Source organism: Manacus candei, unplaced genomic scaffold (assembly GCF_025592945.1).
Source record: "Manacus candei isolate 608988 ecotype Guabito, Panama unplaced genomic scaffold, ASM2559294v1 h1tg000026l, whole genome shotgun sequence".
Lineage (NCBI taxonomy): Eukaryota > Metazoa > Chordata > Aves > Passeriformes > Pipridae > Manacus > Manacus candei.
Window position 1 is genome coordinate 3,768,153 of NW_026138074.1, and position 20,196 is coordinate 3,788,348.

Consider the following 20,196-nt stretch of genomic DNA (forward strand, 5'->3'; position numbering starts at 1 on the left):
TTTTTTTCTAATGGCTAATATAGTGTATTTTGTCTTGGTCTCCACTGGGAAATTTCAGAAAACTTAATGATGCTGTCTTTTCTTTAGCTATTGGTCCATATAAAAAATACCTTGAATATGTAAAAATTACCCTAACAAGATGAATTTTATTTTATATTTCTATAGGGACTTAGATTTCTTCAGTTGAAAAATCCCTGGAGCCACTTACGTTGGAAGGGACGATACAGTGAAAATGACACAAGAAATTGGACCCCAGATTTACAAAAATACTTGAACTTTGATCCAAGAACAGCTCAGAAAATAGATAATGGTAATAAAGTTTGAGAATTCGCTATTTTTTCCAATAATACAGATCTTTGTCATGTATCCTTGTAGGAAGGTGGAAAGAAATGCTTAAGCACAAGGAGAGTAAAACAAATACTATGAATTAAATAGTCCAAAAGTTTAGGAAGTATTTCTGTATCTAAATCTGTCATTTCAGGTTTGACTGAGGTTTAAGTAATCTGGACTGTTAAATATATCTCAAATTCACTGACAAGAAAGTACCTCCTTGCTTATGTGTTGCTGTCTCAGCATCTGAGTGTGGGGGAGTTCATTGCATAGAGAACATGCTTTTTAATATGTCATTGGACTTTCTGTGGGGTTTTCCCTATGACATTAGCAAATACGTACAGCATGCTTACTGTAATCAGTATTTAAATTAGTCTTGCCTGTACTGGAGGTAAGTGGGTTCTTTCTCCCTTGCATTACATTGAAGATTTGTTTATAGATGTATTAATTATATACACTCTGTTTCAGGTTGTAAGATTAGATTGAGATCCATCTTCAAGATAGTGGCACTAGTATGTCCCTGCTCAGAGAAACCACTTGGAATGATGCCCAATGTTGTCCCTTCTTTCTAAGGGAGCAGCAGAGTATAGTATCTGGAAAGTCAGTGTGGGTTTGGTGGTGGAAGGACAGGTTGCCAATAGTTTAGAAATTCTACAGTAGCTGCATTTTACTTTCCGAAAGAGATTTCTGCTTTTTACTGTATCCTAGTTGCTGTCTGCATATCTCTATGAGGGAGCCCTTTTGTTCAGTGCCACTCTGTTTCTACGACAGTATACATCCAAATCCATTAAATTATAGCATTTATTGATCATCATCATCATCATGGCTGGGCTTCGCAAACGAAGATTTGGGAAGGGCTCTACCCACATTTGTTACAGGCACGCTGGTGGCTAAAAAGGCCAGTATGAGATAGACACGTCCGGTTGCAAAAGGCACAGCAGAAGGACTCCTCAGGTGGTATATTCTGCAAGACACGATTCTTTCTGTGTTGTCTTTTCTCCTCAAGAGTGATCCTGCGTGTGTTCTCAAAGGCATCAGCAGCGTTATAGATGGTGTGTCTCCAGACCTCCCGGTTGGAGGCCAGAGTAGACCAGTTATGGTGATCAATATGGCCAAGGCTGAGATGTTGTTTCAGGGAGTCCTTGTATCTTTTCTTCAGGGCTCCTCTCTTGCGGCAGCCGGTGGCAAGTTCACCATAAAGCAAGATCTTAGGGAGGCGGTGGTCCTTCATCCTGGAGACATGCCCTGCCCATCACAGCTGTGTTCTCAGCAACATGGCCTCAATACTTGTGACTGCTGCTTGTTCTAGAACAGATGTATTGGTCACATAATCTGACCAGTGGATGTTTAGGATTGTACGGAGACAGCATTGATGGAAGCGTTCTAGGAGACACAGCTGGTGGCGGTAGATGACCCATGATTCAGATCCATATAAGAGAGCAGACAGCACAATGGCTCTGTAAACACTGATCTTTGTACTTTTCTTCAGGTGTTTATTTCGCCAAACTCTTTTATGAAGAGCATTTATTGATAAGCCTCACGCAAATGCATAAGGAAAACTTCTGATTAAAATATAAGAATAGCAGCCCTGGCTTTGTGAAAGTTATGAGGGCTCATTATTTATTTACCAATTCATTTAGTAAGTAGTTTGTAACATCTAGTAGTTAAAATCTTATATAAAATTACATTAGTAATTTTAATGGAGTTGCTCCTTCTAACTGGATTTGCACTCTGGTCTTACTTTCTCTGTGTAGCTATTATGACTTTTTTAGTGCTGCAAGATCTGCAGCTGCCTCTGTCAGAGACTTGAATTATAAGGCTGTTACCATTTTAAGAGTTCATTCCATTAGGAATCTATTGTTTTGCAGGCACTCTTGTTGGCTGGAGTTACCGGAGCTTGCAATTAAGGGAGCTATGTTGTAAAGGAAGTTGTAAGGGAGAAGTAAAGGTGAAGGTGTTGTAAAGGTGAAGCAAATTCAGGGTGCCAAAGCAAGTGATGTAGGCATTGGATGAAGTATCTTAGAAATACATTCAAACATACTCATATGTTGATTGAATACTTGATTGTGCTGGATGATTACTGAAGGACGTTGTTGAATTGCAGGAACCCATTTGACTGTGTCCTTTTTGTTTTCAGAAACCTAGGAAAGGGGAAGGCAGGTCAGAATCACCTAATGACGTCTCTTTCAATGCAACAGATCCTCTCACACCTTCTGCTTAGTGCTTGAGAATGAAAGGCATTCTGACAGCTTCAGAAAGTTCTTGATAATAAGCAGAGACTAACTTGTTTTTTCTTGCTTTAAGTTGTTTGTTTAAATTTAAACATTTGGGCAATGCAGTTCTGCAAACTAAGATTTGCAGAAATGTTGGCTAATATAAGCTGTATCATTTGCCCAGAAAGAGACTTTTGAAAAACAAGTAAAATCAAGATATCTGCTAAGAAAACAATAACAGCATTTCCTTTTTAGGCATTTTCTGGATTTCCTGGGAGGACCTGTGCCAGTACTATGATGTTATTTATTTGAGTTGGAACCCAAGTCTTTTCAAAGAATCTACATGTATTCACAGGTTGGTCCAAAAGATAAAATTTTTGTGTCAAAATCTCAGTAAGTGTTCTGAATAGATGTTTCCTTCCATTCTTCCTAGTTACAGCTAGGAGGTTGAACTCCAACCATGTTCTTTTGAGCCTGATTTCACACTTTTAAATTCTCAACCCAGGCTTTCTTCTTGACTACTTCTGTAACAGAGTTGAAGCTCCAGTGACCTTTGTGATGTTGCTGTGGACCTAAGACTGCATAACCAGATTTTGACCTCAGTACCACATCTATTGGAATAGAAATCAAGATTTTTGTGCAGTCTGTCTCTAAGCAGTGACCAGACAGTGCTTGAGTGACCTCAATTTTATTTGGAATTAATTTTTCTGACCAGTTGCAAGTCTGCTGTGCAGCATGTGTTGTCTTCACAGGTGTTCACTGAAGTCAGAGTAGTTTAACCAATTCTGTTTTTCACCAGTTGTAACTATCATAAGTAATCTTCCTTGCCGCTGATTTTTTTTTCTGAACGTGAGACCCATCTCTTACCAAATATCCATCACATTCAGGTTTTTTGTCTCCCAGTTTAAGTGTGTCTTGGTTTTGGAAAGCAAGTGTTTCTTTACTTTTCCACTCCACTATACTGCACTTTGCCACTACTTCCACAACTGCTTCTGCTTGTGTTAGCTCTGCACAAGCTCCTTCATCCAGAGTGTGACTGCTGAGCTTATCTGCAAAGGCTGTTTGTGTTCCAATTATTTCTAAAATACACTGTGGTGGTATAGTAAGATGAGGTAACGTGTATGCTAATGTCAAAGCTCACCTATTGGTCTGTCTGTCCTTATGTTATTAGTGATTCTCGTACTTCTGTGTAGGGAAATGCCTTAGCACAGCGGCAGTTGTCATAAAAAGTGGAGTAATGATGGTGATAATTTGAAGCTTAGTTAATGCAGCCTTCCACAAATACTGTTCAGTTTTAAAAATGTGGGAGGGTCAGTGAGACTTAGGAATAGCTGTATATGTTTCTGTTTCCAGTATGCTGCACTTTGCATTCAGCCATCAGCTCTTGCTGTTTTTTCAGATTGTATTTTCCTTGTCTCGATAGTTCATGAGGCACCAGGCAGATTCTGCAGTAGGATACCTCAAAGATCTTTAACAATTCCCGCATGGCAACCTTCCAGACATGAAACAGATCAAATTTTAAAATAAAAATTGCCTCAATAAAAAAACTGGATGAAAAAATTTGGCAAGTTTTTGGAACTAACCATAGCTTATAGATGGATTTCTGCAGTTACAGTAGCGTAGGTGTTTTTCATTTAATATTGGTGTATGCAGTCATGACTAGAATATGTGTAGCTCAGGCTCCCTGATTGGTTCATTTTTTTCTGGGCTTTGTGTGGTTGCAGTCACCAGCCAGTCTGTTTGTATTTAGCATTTTTTATTATCATACATGTGTTGTAGTGAACTCATTTATAAAACAGTGTTCTAAGATAATGCTTCTGATGAGACTGTGTTCTGTCTTCTTACTGATAATAGCTAGCTCTCTGTATAGGTAGGATTTGGAGTTAGTTTCAAAGTAGGATTTAGTTTCTTACTCATCTAACACCATGTCTGTATCACTTTCAGTACCTGGGATGCAAAGCAGGGCCCGGTGAAGGATGCCTACAGCTTGGCCAACAATCCTCAGTACAAGCTGGAAGTGCAGTGTCCACAGGGTGGTGCTGCCGTCTGGGTCCTGCTCAGCAGGCACATCACTGACAAGGTGCTGGGTGCTTATTCCGTAAACCTTTCTGTAAAGCTTTCTGTTATTGGTATATTACTACTCATGTTTCATGTTCAGGTGTGTATGCCTGTGTGTGTGTGTATAAATTTTAAATTCAGCAGGTACACATATCTAAAATTGAAACAGACCCAGAGTAACATTTGAGCTAAGTGGTTCTATTCCACCATAGAGGTTCTGAAGTAATTTTCAATCCTGGGGACTGAATAGGTTAAATTAGTGGCAGTTGATTTATTTCAGGCATTTTAAAAAGAATTGCATTGGGTATCTCAGTAAATATAAATATCAGGTCATATCATGCAGTGATCAAAAAGGATGGTAGAATGTGTACTTGTCTCTGATGAAGCATTAATTTTGTTTCATAGAAGTGTACAACTCTGCTTGATTTGTGTCTGGTTGGTTTTTTTATAGGATGACTTTGCACACAATCGGGAGTTCATTACAATGGTTGTGTACAAGACTGATGGCAAAAAAGTTTACTACCCAGGTTAGTGTACCTTAATTGACAAGAAAATTATATTATAAATAAATGAGGAATTACGAAGAATTTTATGGAGAGGAAAGGCATTTTTTGCTTTAAGACTAGATGCCTCACTAAGAGGTCAATCTTATGAAATAGTTGTTTAGTTCTGATCACCTTCAACAGTCTACACTGAAGGAATAAGCTACATGTTGGAAGCACACTAAGAGATCTACATAGTCCTGCTGACACTTATTTTGCTACAGCATTTTCTTTATTCTTCTGTTTATTTTGCAGTGGCAGTACTTAATGCTTAGAGGGAACAGATGCTGCGCTTCTGTTTCTCTGATAGCATAATTATTTCCTACATTTGTGAAATTATTTAAAGGTCTGCAGCTTCCACTAAATGAAAATAATCAAGGTTAATTGTTCTATGAATTTGGCTTAATAAAATACCTAAGCAAGCTTATGAGATTCTGGTGAACACTTCAACATATTTCCAGGAATATTTAAGAAAAACACTTATATGTTCAAATTTTATCAAAATACCAGTCTTGGTCATTATATGTCAGATTCTACTCACCTTGAGAAGAAAGGGTTTGGCTTTTGGAGCTTTGCTGTAGCTGGGAAAAAGCCACGTATGCTTTAGTTCAAGACAGATAGCAGATCTGAAACACAGGCTGAGACACGCTGGTAAGCATTGCATTGTTCACATCTGGTCTTGTTAAGTGAACTCTGCTGACCAATTTCCCTAGAATCCAAGCTGTCTTTCTGCTGAAAGCATCTGTTGAGACCTGACCAAATCATCACCTGTTTTTGCAAGAGCTGATTTTGTTAAAGCATCTGCTTCTCCTTACAGCCCAAGACTTGCTTCTGGTTTTGCTAGTAATTGCAGTAGTGCTTATTTTACGTGTGTCTCACTGAAAACATTCTTAAGTGGGCAAACCAAACACATTGTGTAGTGGAGGGAATTCTGCTGTGCTTGAAAGAGACAGTCTTCTTAGCAGGATCACTAGCAAGAACTGAATGATTCATATGTTTTGTCTTGCTTTCCAAACTCTTTTAAAAACTTTTAATCTCACGAACTCAAATTTGTTTAAAACCTTTTTCCATGGAAATAGATTGGTCAAGCTGCAGTATTATTTTTAACCATCTGTTAAAATAAGATCAGAACAAAGCAGGTTAATCCTTTGGCAGTAAGGCTGAGATTTCTCATTCCTAAGCTTCTTATTGTTTTATATTAATCCTTTCCCCTCTCCCATGTTGCTTTGTGGAAGAAAATAAAAGGACCTGATCCTGGGCCTGTTGAAGTAATTGGCTAGATTTGGTCCTGCTTCACTGAAATTAAAAGAAGTCTGGAAAGAACCAATTAGAGGCCAAATAACAAATTACATTGTCTAATTGTAAAAGCAAACATTTAGGATGTTTCTAAGTACCACATGTGGTTTGGTACTGGGGTGCAACTACATCTGTGTAATGATCACAAGGATTTGGGGAGAGAGAGAAAAAGTGTGTGTGATATAGTCAAAAGAACATGTTTTAAGTCTTGTTTACCCAGTGGCCAAAGATTTAGGCAGCATGCATTCTGGAACTGTATGGCCAACAGAGAAGGAACAGACACCTCAGAGATTTTTTTAAAGAGTGCTCAAACATTCCTTGTCTTTCTCGTGAAATTTCAACATGATCACATGTAGGTCTTATTTGTGATGTTGGTGAGGCATAGATAAACAGTTCTTGCAGGTCTTGGGATTTAAGCTGTAGTTTTCAAGTGCAGAACATGTGTTCTGTCATGTGTGATGTACCTCTCCTGAAAAAAGCAGTTGCTCTTAAGATTATATGTCCTTTTATAAGTCTTGAGGCTCTGTTGTTTTCAAAGCACTCAGGTCTGTTCACAGTCTAATCTTTGTAGAAGTTTACCAAGGTGGGGGATTTTTTGATCCAGAAGAGTGTTCATCCTTTTCTTTTTCAGCTGATCCTCCTCCGTATATCGATGGTATTCGGATCAACAGTCCTCATTATCTGACTAAGATAAAGTTGACCTCTCCAGGGCCCCATACATTTACCTTAGTGGTGTCCCAGTATGAGAAACAAAACACTATCCATTACACCATCAGGGTATGTGCTGTGGGTTTTATAATGAATGTAAGCAACTAAAAAAACATCCTTTATTTTTAAATTTGATTAAAGAGTGTACTTCTGGGTTCATATTGCTATTTTGGGGAGGGAGGCTATGAATGATGGAGCAGAACCTCTGGATGAAGTATTTGGTAAGGTTCTCTGTTTGTAGTTAAAACAGCGTACATGCATTTAGCAATGAAATTTCAGTAATGAAATCAGCTGAAAAATACTCTTATTTCCTAGAATAAAAAAAATCTGTGTACAGGGAGATCATTGGCTCTCTGTGTATCCAAAATATGCCCATTTTAGATCCCAGTTTAGATTTAAAATTTTTTTGACTCCTCAAAGTCTTTGGACTTAGTATTTGGGTTTTTCTCTAACTGCTCAGTCAGGTGATGTTCAATGCTAGATATCTCTTTTTGTCACTTAAAAATAATGTTTCCATTTTGCCTTTTGTTTAAATAAAAATTAAGTAGAACTAAGCCTTGTTAGTCCCAGCACTATTCAGGATTTTAAGTTTGACACAGGATCGTCTGATGGGTAATACGGGCATGTAGCGAATAAGTATCTAAAAATACTGTGTAAGCAATTCTTTTTTTTTAAATTTGTTATGATTTCATATGAAAAGTGCAAGGTGAATGTGTGACCTGCTGCTTCTTCTACAACACAGGTGTACTCCTTGTGCAAGTTCACCTTTTCCAAGATTCCTACACCTTACACCATTTCCAAGCGGGTAAAGAAACATTTTATTTTATGGGTCACTGGAAAATAATTCTGGTTTGGCTTTTCCATATTTGAGGCGTACAAGGTTTTTAAATGTATTTTTATACTACTTCTCCACCTTCACTGCAGAGTGTGTGGTTGGAGCTGTGCCACTGCAGACATTCTGCAAAGCCTTTGTAGAATAGACTGGCCTTTAGAACCTGTACCCTAGTAAGTCATCTCTCTCCAGAGGTCAGACTGTGCTAGTAATGCTACAGAGTAAAAACCCCACAAAAGCATTTATTGTCTCCCCTTGGGAGAACTGCATGATTTTCTTGGGAAAACTCTTGGCATGATGGGAAAAAATCAGCAACGTCAAACCAAAGGCACAATAGCAAGACTGTGACAAACATACTTAAGATGGCAATATCACAATACATACAGTTCCTAAATTTTGCAAAGACATCTCAAAGGTCTGTCACCATTGGGATAAGCACTCCCATTGCCAAACATGATGAAAGCAATATATCCATGGTACATTTCACGTTGAAATGCTCCTCAAAAGTACAGCAACAGGGGCGAGAGTGAAAAACTTGACTGAAATTAAGTCAGAAGCCCAGGCAGTTTTGGGGCCAGCTGCTGTTCATATTTCAGCTGTCAATGTGAGCTGCAGTTACACCTTCAGCTGAAGTATAAATATAGCCAAGAACTCACAGGATAAAGTAACTTGCATGTATTTTCATATATTAGCAATTTTACCCCCAAGAAAGAATAAGCCAGCAGCTCTCAACTTTAGCTCTGTACCTACCATGCACACCCTGGGGAATCTACTATAATCAGAAGTCTTCTGTTCAAATAGTAACTTCTTCAGGAAGAGAGAAACAAGGGAGCTTGAGCCACAGTAGAACAGTCCATTTTCTAGGACACTTGTGCCTGAAGCCAAGGATTGCATTACTTTGTGTGGTCAGGGGCACACGCTGGCTTGCAGCGAGGCTCTCGAGTTCAGACAGTGTTCCATACCAGATGTTATTTCTGGAAAAGCCCCTTGAAGCTAGCCTGTTCTGGAGAATGGTGAGTTACTAGAAAGGTTCCTGGGAACAGTGAGATGATTTGCTTAGTTCTTCCAAGCAACCATTTTCCTGTATAGCTCATAAAAACTGGGCTTACTTTGAGGGAGTGCTTTAAGAGATCAAAAATGCATTAAAGATACCAGTCTGTTTGAGGAAGAACATCTGTTTTATGTTGTAATATGTTTCAAAAGAAAATTAAGTATGTGGAAACCTCCTGTTAATTATTTGAAGATGTCTGTCTAGTATTCAAAAAAGAAAAAAGAGACATGTTCTAGCTACCCAAGGCCAACTCTGTCTTTAAGATTAAATACAAAAAGTTAGTTGTCTGTTTTTAATGCATCTTTTATGTTTGCTTAGCAGTCATCACATTTAAAAGCAAGTAGAGAACTAGTTCCAAGTTTACCCATAAAAGAAAGTTCTGTTAGATGTCCTATGCTCGAGTCGAGTGGTCACCTCTGGAGCTCCCAAGCCCTAGTGTGATTCCTGGAATTAAGTGTAGCAGAGGTAGAAAAGGGCTGGAAAGGTTAACAGCACACAGAGTTTTAGGTTCCTGGGTAGCAGCATGGTAGGGGGAGAAATCCCCCTTGCTTCCAAACTTGCTGTGTTTGAGGGTTTTAGACACTGAATAAAGAAATTAAATCACAAGGAGAAACGTTGCCCCTTGTTGGTTTGACAGAAAGGGGAGGGAAGTAACAGGAGAAATGGATCTCAGCTATAAATTTATGTGAATGCCTGGCATGTCTTACAAGTCTAACCTTTCAGTTTAAAGACTAGCAGGAGGAACTTGGAAACAGATGGCCTGTTTCTCAAAGTCTGAGCAGCAATTTTCCTCGTGTGTCTTTGTCCTTGCGGAATCTATCCTTATGGTTATCTTGTCACTGCAGTGCTGGTTCTCAGAGAGCAGAGAGGTGATGGACAGGGCTGGAGGCAGCAATTTTTGAAAGCAAAGGTTACACTACCATTACTGTTGTACTTCCTGTATCACTGCTGCTTCTCATTTAGCCCAACAGAGAAGTGTCTGAGCAAAAAAAAAATAACCTGCATAGTCTAGAAGGCTAGAAGGGATAGATGGGAATATAGATCTGTCATAGTCAGAAACAGTCACTTGTTACTTATGTAATATAAGCTGAAAAAGTACAGTACTCTTCCAAGGGATGTAAGGCTTTGATCAAGGGGGGTGGAAGGACGGCAGTGAAACTCTGAATACTTAACATGGTCTTTCACTTCTCTTTAAAAATGAGGAGAGCTTACTAAAGTCAGTGACCTCTAAAGTGAGAGGAGTCTCTGCTCTTGTTTGTGTGTCTATATAAGCAATACAAATCCTCAGGATGTATTTTCTGTACTTTTGACTTCTTTCAGGTTAATGGACAGTGGAAAGGTCACAGTGCCGGAGGATGTGGAAACTTCAGAGACACCTACAAAAATAACCCCATTTATCAAATCCAGCTAGACAAGAATGGACCATTGCTAATTGAACTACGGGGACCGAGGTTTGTAGAGCATAAGCATGCATCAACACAGAGCATTACAGCTAAAGATAAAGCTTGGTCAGTGTCCTCTTGGGGGGAGGGTGAGGAGCTCACAGAAAATCCAGAAAACAAGGTATCAGAGCTGGCTTGAATTTAATACTATTTACGTTTCTATCTTCACCATCAATAGTGTTTTAAACCTACATGTTTACTACTGAAAGAAATCCTTGACCTACAAGGCAAGCAGGAGCCTTCCTTTCTCTATAGTTTTGGGGTCTGAGCAGAGCTAGGGCTTGCACAGAAGGGAAGAAGGTATAAAGGGCTCTTTCTCCCTCTTAAAACTAATTATGATCATAATTCCTTTTCTTTTTTAGTACAGCTACTATGCAGGATACTAAACCCTTACAAGATCTCAAACATCTCTGAAAGTGCATTTATTCTACCACTAGCAGGCCAGGAGAAGTATTGAATCTCAATGTCCTATGAAGTAGACCTATGCAGGTCAAATTCCTTTGGCAAAATTAATGATTACCTCAAAATACCAGTATTCAGAGCTTCTGAAGAGCAACATCTCCTGATCTGCAGTTAAATGTTTATCTTTTGCAAAGCTGTACAGTGGGGCCCACAAAATGGCAGCACTTTTCTATCCATCCTCCCCTCTTTGAGGAAACTCCTCCTCTCATGAAATGAAGATGAGTGCAGAGGTGTGGCTGTGCTGTTCCATGAATTGAGCAGTTTTTTGTATGCGTTTTTTTCTGTACTTGCAGATCATATTTGGGTAGTTTGAACGGCAGGGGCAGTGATGCCTGTCACATGTGTTAACAGGTAGTAGACAAAGTGTCACAAGTTATATTGCAACATGAGAAATTCTGCTGAGATCACTGACACCCAGTCCTCCCACAGCGATCAGATCACACCCTACGATCTGTGCCACGTGGCACAGGAGTGTGTCTCCACAAGTTTAACTACTTGAAGTCTGCTTAAATGCAGAGGCAGGCTTCTAGCAAGCATTTTCCCTGTAGTCTAGTTCCAGACCTGAGTTGTGTTCTGTCTCCCTCCAAATTCACTATTCATATCGTGGTAAGTTTGACTTGACGTTTCTGTCACAAATGTGACAACACTTTTAGATGTCTTTGTTCTACTGTGAAGGTTTTAATAAATAGCCCTCTTTGTGGTAATCCTGATGACCCAGATACATGATGTCTGTCATGTCACTTGCAGGCAATACAGCGTTGGCTTTGAACTCGTCACCGTCTCAACAGTAGGAGATCCTGGTTCCTATGGCTTTCACAAAAAGAGCAGTGGTGACTACAGGTAATAATACTCAATGAAATCTGTACAGAGGTTTGAAATACTTCAGATCTTATTTCTAACAGGTAGTTTTCTTTATCATAGGTGTGGATTTTGCTACTTGGAAGTGGAGAACATACTTGCTGGAGTTTACAACATTATCCCCACCACATTCCTGCCTCAACAAGAGGGTCCTTTTTTCTTAGATTTTAACAGTACTACTCCTCTTAAGGTGTCCCAGCTGCAGTGAGGAGACATATCTGTGCAGTACTGTTTAAGGAGGTGGTTTTGATCTGTCCTACAGGCTGAGAACAGGTGAATAACCCTTCCTACGCATATGCACAAAAGAAAATTACATTCTAAGTTATAGCCAAAAGCATGGAATCACTGATTGCCACTTACTTGTGGTAGGCAGTTAGCTGTGGGGTTTGCTGCTCTGGTACTGGAGGGAGCACTGTTCAACAGGCTTGGGAATAGGCTAAAATGCATATATTCAAATGAACCAGCAGAACTCAATTTATTGCAATTTTCCCACACTTTGAATCAAAGTCCAGTGAGTTAGGAGAAAAACTAACATTGAAATTCCCTTCTCCCAAAATACAGGGTATATGGGTTAAAGATTTTATTCTTAAAAGTAAACATGTAAGAAAAAATATTCTTGTGTATTTCTGCTTATTCAGTCTCAGGACCAAATAGCTTTTACTACATATTTGTGCTGCTATCTTGAATGTTTTAAGCATTGAACTGGTTATCACCTCTAAATGTAAATTTACTGCTGCTGAGCATGTAGTAGTCCATGCGCCTACTTATCTGGAATATGTATATAGGAGTAAAGGAACTTTTCTAAGAGCTTCGCTCATGTTACATGTACTTTGAGAACTGTTAGTTCATATTGGTGTCACTTTAGTACATAAAACAGCACAAGGTTCTCTGTGGTTTTCTTCCTACTAGCTGCCAGACTGAGCTTGATCCTGATCAGAAGTAAGGACAGGGGGTTATCCAGCAGCAGCATGCGGAGAATGCAGCATAGACTTCCTTGAGCAGGTGTGAAAGATTGTCATCTGAAGATCCCCACAGTCTCAGTTGCTGGTGGGGAGATGGGAAACTGCCCACCATCAGAAACTCAGCAAAGAAATGTTTTATTTTCATCACTTTTATAAGTATTCAGCCTATAGGGAAGGATTAGTTAAGCCTCTCCTGCTAATAAACCACAGCTGCAGGGAATGCACTTGCTGATTTATACCAGACATCTTTGATAAGGTACTTTTTTCCTTGTAAGTTGAAACCAGTGGATGAATTGAGCACTTGGCCACTGTCATCAACAGAAGCAGGGTTAGAGTTTTTAAGAAAATAGTGGAAGTGGAATTAATGCAGAATGAGATTTTTCCAGAAGCCTCCTATATGTGCTCCTCCTCTAGATCTGTATACATTGTATCTAAAGAGGATTCAAGATAACCAAATTTTCTATTTAATACCAACTGCCTCAGATCCTGAAATGCATTAAATTTTGTCTTTTTTACAAAATGTATAATATTTGACAGCTGGGAGAGAGGATGTTTTTAAAACAGCCACGGGAATTTTGCTGCCATTCACATTAGTTTGCCAGTTTTCCAATCAAAACAGGTAGCATTTAAATCTTGCTTTAGAGCACAGGTGTCACTTGGCCATTGGGAAACTGAGCACACAATTTTCTACAGGAGCACCAGAAATATCTGTGGGCTAAAATTACTCCCACAGAGGTCTGCTATTAGTCCTCTCCAGAAAGTACAAGATTCTTTTGTTTTGTTTCCTTCATCAGACAGCTGCTTAACAAGTGTCTAGTGCTGAAAGGGCACTGATAGCTCATGCCTTTGAAAATTCCTGCTGACTGCAGTTCTCTTAAAGGCCATCTGGGATAGGAAATTTGGGACAGGTTTGTCACAGTGTGACTTACCTTCTTTTGCAGGGAAGTTTCTGCATGGGCACAAGCTGAGCAAAGAAACAGATTAGGTTCATTGTAGTTACCCCCCTGGCTTCTGGAGTATAGGTCAAGGACAGCTTCATCCCTACAAAATGAAACTTTAATTCAGCTCACATTTTCCCTACAGATTTCTGTGAAGTTTTTAGCTCACGCTAAACCAGAATCGCAGTGGAATCCTGCATGTATCTTATCACCTGTGACGTTAGAGGTAGTTAGGAAGTCCCAACTGAGTATCTTTTTGGCAGTACAAAATGCAGATGCCAGAACTGCCAGCTTTCAGTACCAAGTTCTTGCAAATTCTCTGCTGTTTGAGATCAAGGTGGTAGACTTGCCTACAGTAAAATCTGTTGTTGTTCTTCAGTAGTTGGTTTCTACGCAGCAGAAAGGAGTTTTTCTTTCTTTTTCCCCCTGAGCACAAGCTACTGCCAAGCTTATGCTGCATGAAACGAGCATAAGGCTCAGCTTTCCATACTGTGCTGAACTAAAACTAGACTGAACTAAAAGCAAGAAATGTACTCACTGTCTGGCATTAAGGACAAAGTATCCTGTCCCAAATAGGATGTGCTGATATTTCTTACATATACAGAACAGTCAGGGGATTTGGCTTATCTTAAATCCCATACATAAATGGAGACAAGTGTCAATCTTATTAATATAAAACAAATCCTGATCAAATATTGCACCTGCATAGGCTACTAGAATGCCATCACTGTGCATTTCCTTTAAATATAGGACAGAACACTCAGGTGGACTATTTAAGAGGAATATTCTTATAAATTCTAGTCTACAGATTCTGGTTGTGGCAAATTGATTTTGCAACAAAGTTTTCTTGCCATTTTGTCTTAGGAAAAAATGTTAGCGTTTATGATTTGCTTTAATATTTTCTGTCAAATATATACTTTAATATTTTTTCCACAAATAAATCTGGAAAACTTATTGGAAAGTGAAGATTTTAAGACAACCTCAAGCCACAGTCTAAGTTAAGCTTTTCTTTCCCCTATACTGTTTAGCATTTTTTGATCCGTGACAGAGAACATGAGGTGGTGGGTTATGCAGCAAGACTTCTGGAAAGGAATAAGACCTGTGAATGCAAAAATTTAAATAGGTGCCCAACAGAGGTATACTGGATTTGTTATTTTACTTCCAGTTAGACAGTCATGCACCTCTTGATCCTTAAGTCTTCTCTGCCTCTAAACATACAATTCAAGCTTTTAAACACTGAAATACAAGGCCTCAGCAAGCATCCTGCACTCCTAAGTTGATTGTCACACAGGGTACAGTTTTGAACTATGGCTAGAGCCACAGATGAGGGGGTAACTGATGAAATGGAGGCCAGTTGCTGTAAGGGATTTTAAGAGGATTTACACATTTTCTGATTCATTAAGGGAAGACTGCTACAAAGAAATGACTTTTAACTCTCTTGTCAGCAGTGCAGAGGAATAACTGGATATAGCCTCTTCAGAAGTTTTAATGTTCTCTTTACTTATGCATTGCAAAGCCTTTTCTGTGTATCCCTTTAAAAATCCTACTTTAAAGCTCCATCCAAGACCCCATGATGCTGCTGTTTATAGCTCAGGTTGAGACACCCCTCCCAGTTTATTTTTTTTTCAGGAAGACACAGGTTAGACCTTGGTTAACCCAATCCCTTATTCTCAGACTCAGTGAGAGGTAGTACCATGGATGAACAGTATCAACAGCTTCTATCCCATCTACCCCATGACACTGCAAGTGTCCTGTAACTACTTTGTACAGTAATTATGCACTTAACCATACAATCTCCATGGTGTTTGAACAGCCAGCTATTTAGAATTAAGTTTGTGTACATACAGTAGAGGTTTCCATTGTTTCAAAAAGGACATATAAATTGTTTGACAATACCAAAGAGAAGCAGAATTCCTAGGTTAACATTTGCTTCATACATTCTCATATCAGGGCAGCTGAAGTGATCACGTATACTTTGATACAGCAGAGGCTTATTTTTATACCCATGGAGGCAGCTACCATCATGTTACACTTCAGAATCCTTTAAGAGCTCCAACAGAAAAGTAACTGGAGAAAGCTTGTTCATTTGCTTGTAATCCATAGCAATGTTTGTTCATTTAAAAGTCTGTCATATTTACAATTATGGCTTTTATGAAGTTTAAAATAAAATGAGTTTTCCATTAATTTATTATAGACACACAGTTCTGCCTGTTTGCTTGTGTGTTTGAAGGGTGATTTACCTGCTAAGTCTGGAGGTCGCCAAAGGAAGAAGGCTGCAGCATGGTCTTTCAACAAATCTCATGGAAGTGTGGTGTAAAAGTAAGGGCAGGGTGGGTTCCACGCACTTTTGTACTTCCTCTTGGAGCTGAACCCAATCTTGGAGCTGAACCCAATCAGAACATAGCAAGGCAGTGCACACACAACTATTTTTATATCCTGATGGAACACAAAACTAATTTGTTGCCTAAGTGCAGAGAGTTTGGGTTTCTAGTCAGAACTGGCAAAATGAGAGGAAATGCAATAGCAAGAGAGGTTAAAAAAAAAAAAAACAGAAAAAGGAAAAAAAAATCACCACCAAAAAACCATCCAAACAACCTAGGAAAATGTAACTGGCATTGACTGGGAGGTCTGCAAAAGTAAGATTCAACCACAAATACCTCTGCAAATTTTTCTAACTGAATACAGCACAGACAATAGGTCAGCTACAAAAGTTTAAGTAAAAACATTTAATGCAATGTGGCACTTCTTACTGCTTTTCATTTCATATTTAATACTGCCTACCCCAGCTTTTCCCCAAGTAATGGTCACATCAGAAGTTGGAACCACAGACTTCTTTCCTAAGCACTTTTTGGGCCTAGGAACTGCTGGCAATGGAAGATTTCAGCCTTCAAGTCTTCGGAAGATGTGAACATATAAATGTTTAAAGCTACTACAGCGTAACAGTTATAATGTATTGAATCGATTTTTTATGAAAACAGGATTCTTTACCTCCAATTCTGCACGGCCTTACAGCCAATTTCAGCAGCATTAGGTACAGAGGTGTTGTGTAACAGAATACCTCCCTCCTTCAGCACACTGAGGGATTTTGGAAAACCTGACTAAAGCTCTGGTCTTGTGGCACAGTTCAGAATAAAAAGTGAATCACATATGCAGAGATTCAGGAAGCTGGAAGGAGGCAACAGTTGCCCATGTACCTCAATGATGATAATACCAGAGTTACTCCAGACTGCAGTCTTCAGCTGGAAGTGGATATTTGGAGACTAAACTTGCTGCAGAAGAAGATTCGGTTACTAGAGCTTTGGATAAACTTCACTTGCACAGACTCAAAATGTGGAAAACAAAAATGTTTACTGTAGTGTGAAGAATTTTACATTAACTTTGAGAATAGATACACAAGCTGTGGCAGGGATGAAATACAACAGGACTGCAAAAACATAGAATAGAAAATACTTTGGGCAATACTAAAATTCCCATCAAATTAACAATATAAACTGACATTTTAGATAAAATGGTGCTTTCAGAAATGCTTAGTCACCAAAACTGAAGAGTCCTAGGATTTTTTTACTACCACTTATTAGCATAATTATCAGACACTACTACTGTCTAACAGCTGCTGTCAAAACATTCCCCGTGCCCTTTCTAGTTTTATTGAACACTTTCTCTAGGGCATACTAAAATCCCAAGTCCCTTTAACAGTTATAAACCCCCACACAGTACAACCTACGGAGAAGCTTAAGAACACATTGTCAATCTACACTGGCAATTCCTTTTCTTCATGCATATTTCAAGGGTGAATCCCTTATCATAGCTGTCTGGAAAACATCTATGACTCCCATTTTTGAGGGAAAAAAAACCCCAAACACTTAAAGTGCTGAAAAATAATACTTCACTTCTCAGGGGAGGGGAAGGGCAAGGGGCCAATCAACTCTTTTTGGTCACTGGAATCACCCACAGAGTCCAAGTCAGACTCAGGAAGGTGTCTAGAAAGGGCCTACCTCTGCTTGAGCATCACCATCCCCTTTCTGTCATCCATCTGTTTTATAGGCTTTTATAGGCATGACTCATTTTATCCTTTCTGTGAGCACCAAGGGAAGAGTGAAGGCTTTCAGACCCCACACATGCAACAGCTTTCCTGTATACAAAATACTTCTACAGTTTCAGCATAATACAGACAAATACAGATGTTTAAAGAATATGCCACTTGTACTCAAGAGATCAGCTGTATCTAAAGAGCATTTCATTCTACAAAACCGAAGCCAAACCGCTTTCTGCAAATGTCTGGCTTGAATTTCAGACCCCCGACTGGCATGAATTTACACGGGAACGTTACTAGTTATTGCTTCAGCCAGGCTGCTACAAAACAATTTACAAAGTCTGTGAAATATGAGCACAGCTTAAACATTTGATAACTCGTCAGGCCTACAAAGGGTTTACTGAATAAAAACTTCAGCCCTCCACATCAATTAAACTTCTTAGTGCATTTTTAAATTCTCAGAGTAAACGCTTAAGATTTGGCATATATTATTGGCACAACGTTCTTCAAACACTTAGAAGTTCATGTATAAATATTTAGACTCCCATTAATCAGGACAGGGCACAAGAAGGACTCAGCCAATCTGGGCAGCTTTTCTGCCCGCGCATATTCCCTCTTTGATTTTCATGCACTGAAGGGAGAGCTGCTTCATTCGGTTATCCAAAGTCAGCCCTTCAGTGGAGCTGCTCCTGGTGCTGCTCCTATTCTTGTTCACTCTGTCGCTCGTCTTGTTCTCAGCCCCTTCTGCCCTATCCCCTGCAAAGAAAGGATTAAACTGGATGTTAAACCCAGATTTCATTCTGCAAGTTAAGCTTCAAGCATCTCTGCAGTTTCCTTTGCCAAAGCGAGCAAAAATTACAGGAGCAGGAGCAAAATGTTGCTTGTGCACTGCGTCAGCAAATTAATCAACACAGCTTTAGGCTGGAGCACACAAGAGTGATGGTAATCCTTTAGTCTGAATTAGTCAGCTAGGGCTGGCAAAGCCTGCAAGAGGTTCCTTTTGGCACATTATTTTTTGTGAGTTTTTTTTTTTTTCCCCTGGAAAGCAAGATTTTCAGCAAGCGAGACAATAATTTTAAAAAAATAAATAAATGAATTCAGATTTTCCTTCAAACAAACGTACCATCAGAATCCCACTGAACACTTATTTCGTGAGAAACCTCCACCCCCTCCACTAAGACAGAACTGGGGAACATTTCCAGCCAGGAGAACAATAATTAAAATGCTTTAGATGTCACTGTTAACTTTGAGACAAGGGGCCTTCGAGAACTGCCTTCCCCAAGGAAGATGCCAGTGGGTCAGAGCTCAGTGAGCTGGCACACACCTAGGGGAGCTGAGAAGGTTGTCCTGCTCCCTTTATAAGACTGAAAAACATTGGCCCAGGGCGTATCCAGCCATGCATACCTCTTTCAGCTTCGCACTCGGGGGAGGACGCCCCGCTGCATTCGCTTCGGGGGCCGAGGACAGGAAAGATCATCCCGAACTCAGAGAGGGATACAGGGCTGGGCAGATCCAGGCTTCCGGGTCGTGTCGCAGGAGGAAACTGAGTGGGCACCTCACAGGGACTTGTAGGACCAGAGCTGAAGCTGGATACTGACTGAGTTTCTGAATCTTCTTCGGATACAAAGCTGCTGCCATTATCATCCTCAAACACTTCTGAAGCCACTGCAACGTTCAGAGAATATTCCAGTTAGTAATCGTACCCTCTCTCTTGCACCTTCACAAGCACAGGCAGTTTCTCAGGTTTCCACCTTCTACTGCTCCTCATGCCAAGAAGCTCTTGGATTTTTACTGGCCCTGCTCCCCCTGCCCAGCTGGTCTTGTGCTCTCGTGGTCTTCACTACACAAGTTAGGCCAGGGCCTAACCCCTGTGTCTGCCTCACCCAGCATCATGATCCTAGCACAGACTCCTGGTTCTTTAAGGCACTAATTGGAAAGACATAGCTCCCAGGGCAGATTGCTTCCACCTTATCTTCACACACTTGCAGTTAAAATGCAGCACAAACTCCCAAGATCTCTTTTTGGATGAGGATCACCAAGCAACATCAAATTAAAAAAAACCCCCACCCACATATATTCTTTTCCCTGTTCATATTTGCTCAAATCTGAGTTCTAATTAAAGCAAACCAGCTCCGAGCTGTCTGGATTAAGCTGCAGGGTCTTTATTAGCAACCAGAGGAGAAACCTGTCAAAGAAGATTCCATTTTGTGCAACATAGGGGTGTACATTTTGCTAAAATTCAACACACTTCAGACATGGCTCACTGCAGGATGGGGACCTATGAACCAAAGACTTTCGCACACAAGTAGTCCCGCTGGGATCAGAAGGTCCTTTACATGCATCAGACTCTCCACAAGACAAGCGTGTGCTGGAATCACACTGGCCTGAAGATGTCCTACAAAGAGCAAGACGTTTCCAGTGATCTGAAGTTATCTTCAATTCTGCCTCCTTCTGATTCCCACCATTGCTAG

At 39.8% G+C, this 20,196-nt stretch overlaps 2 protein-coding genes across 5 annotated transcripts in view; one reads left to right on the top strand and one right to left on the bottom strand.

The window, feature by feature from the left end:
* Positions 1-15,880, top strand: part of CAPN7 (calpain 7) — a 34,100-nt gene extending 18,220 nt beyond the window's left edge. For 2 of the 4 annotated variants that reach the window (XM_051788976.1, XM_051788977.1), the window contains 9 exons: positions 166-310; positions 2,799-2,898; positions 4,488-4,623; positions 5,053-5,128; positions 7,071-7,216; positions 7,890-7,952; positions 10,351-10,481; positions 11,682-11,774; positions 11,856-15,880. In XM_051788976.1, the coding sequence (XP_051644936.1) occupies positions 166-310; positions 2,799-2,898; positions 4,488-4,623; positions 5,053-5,128; positions 7,071-7,216; positions 7,890-7,952; positions 10,351-10,481; positions 11,682-11,774; positions 11,856-12,000 (1,035 nt within the window). In that variant the 3' untranslated portion in view covers positions 12,001-15,880. The remainder of the gene's footprint in view (positions 1-165; positions 311-2,798; positions 2,899-4,487; positions 4,624-5,052; positions 5,129-7,070; positions 7,217-7,889; positions 7,953-10,350; positions 10,482-11,681; positions 11,775-11,855) is intronic. The other 2 variants (XR_007904755.1, XM_051788978.1) reach the window with 2 other exon arrangements.
* A 1,141-nt stretch (positions 15,881-17,021) lies between these two features.
* The window catches only part of SH3BP5 (SH3 domain binding protein 5), a 52,866-nt gene continuing 49,691 nt past the window's right edge, over positions 17,022-20,196 (bottom strand). The window contains exons 8-9 of the mRNA XM_051789041.1: positions 19,130-19,390; positions 17,022-18,481 (exon numbers count right to left, since the gene is read on the bottom strand). Of these exons, the coding sequence (XP_051645001.1) occupies positions 18,300-18,481; positions 19,130-19,390 (443 nt within the window). The 3' untranslated portion in view covers positions 17,022-18,299. The remainder of the gene's footprint in view (positions 18,482-19,129; positions 19,391-20,196) is intronic.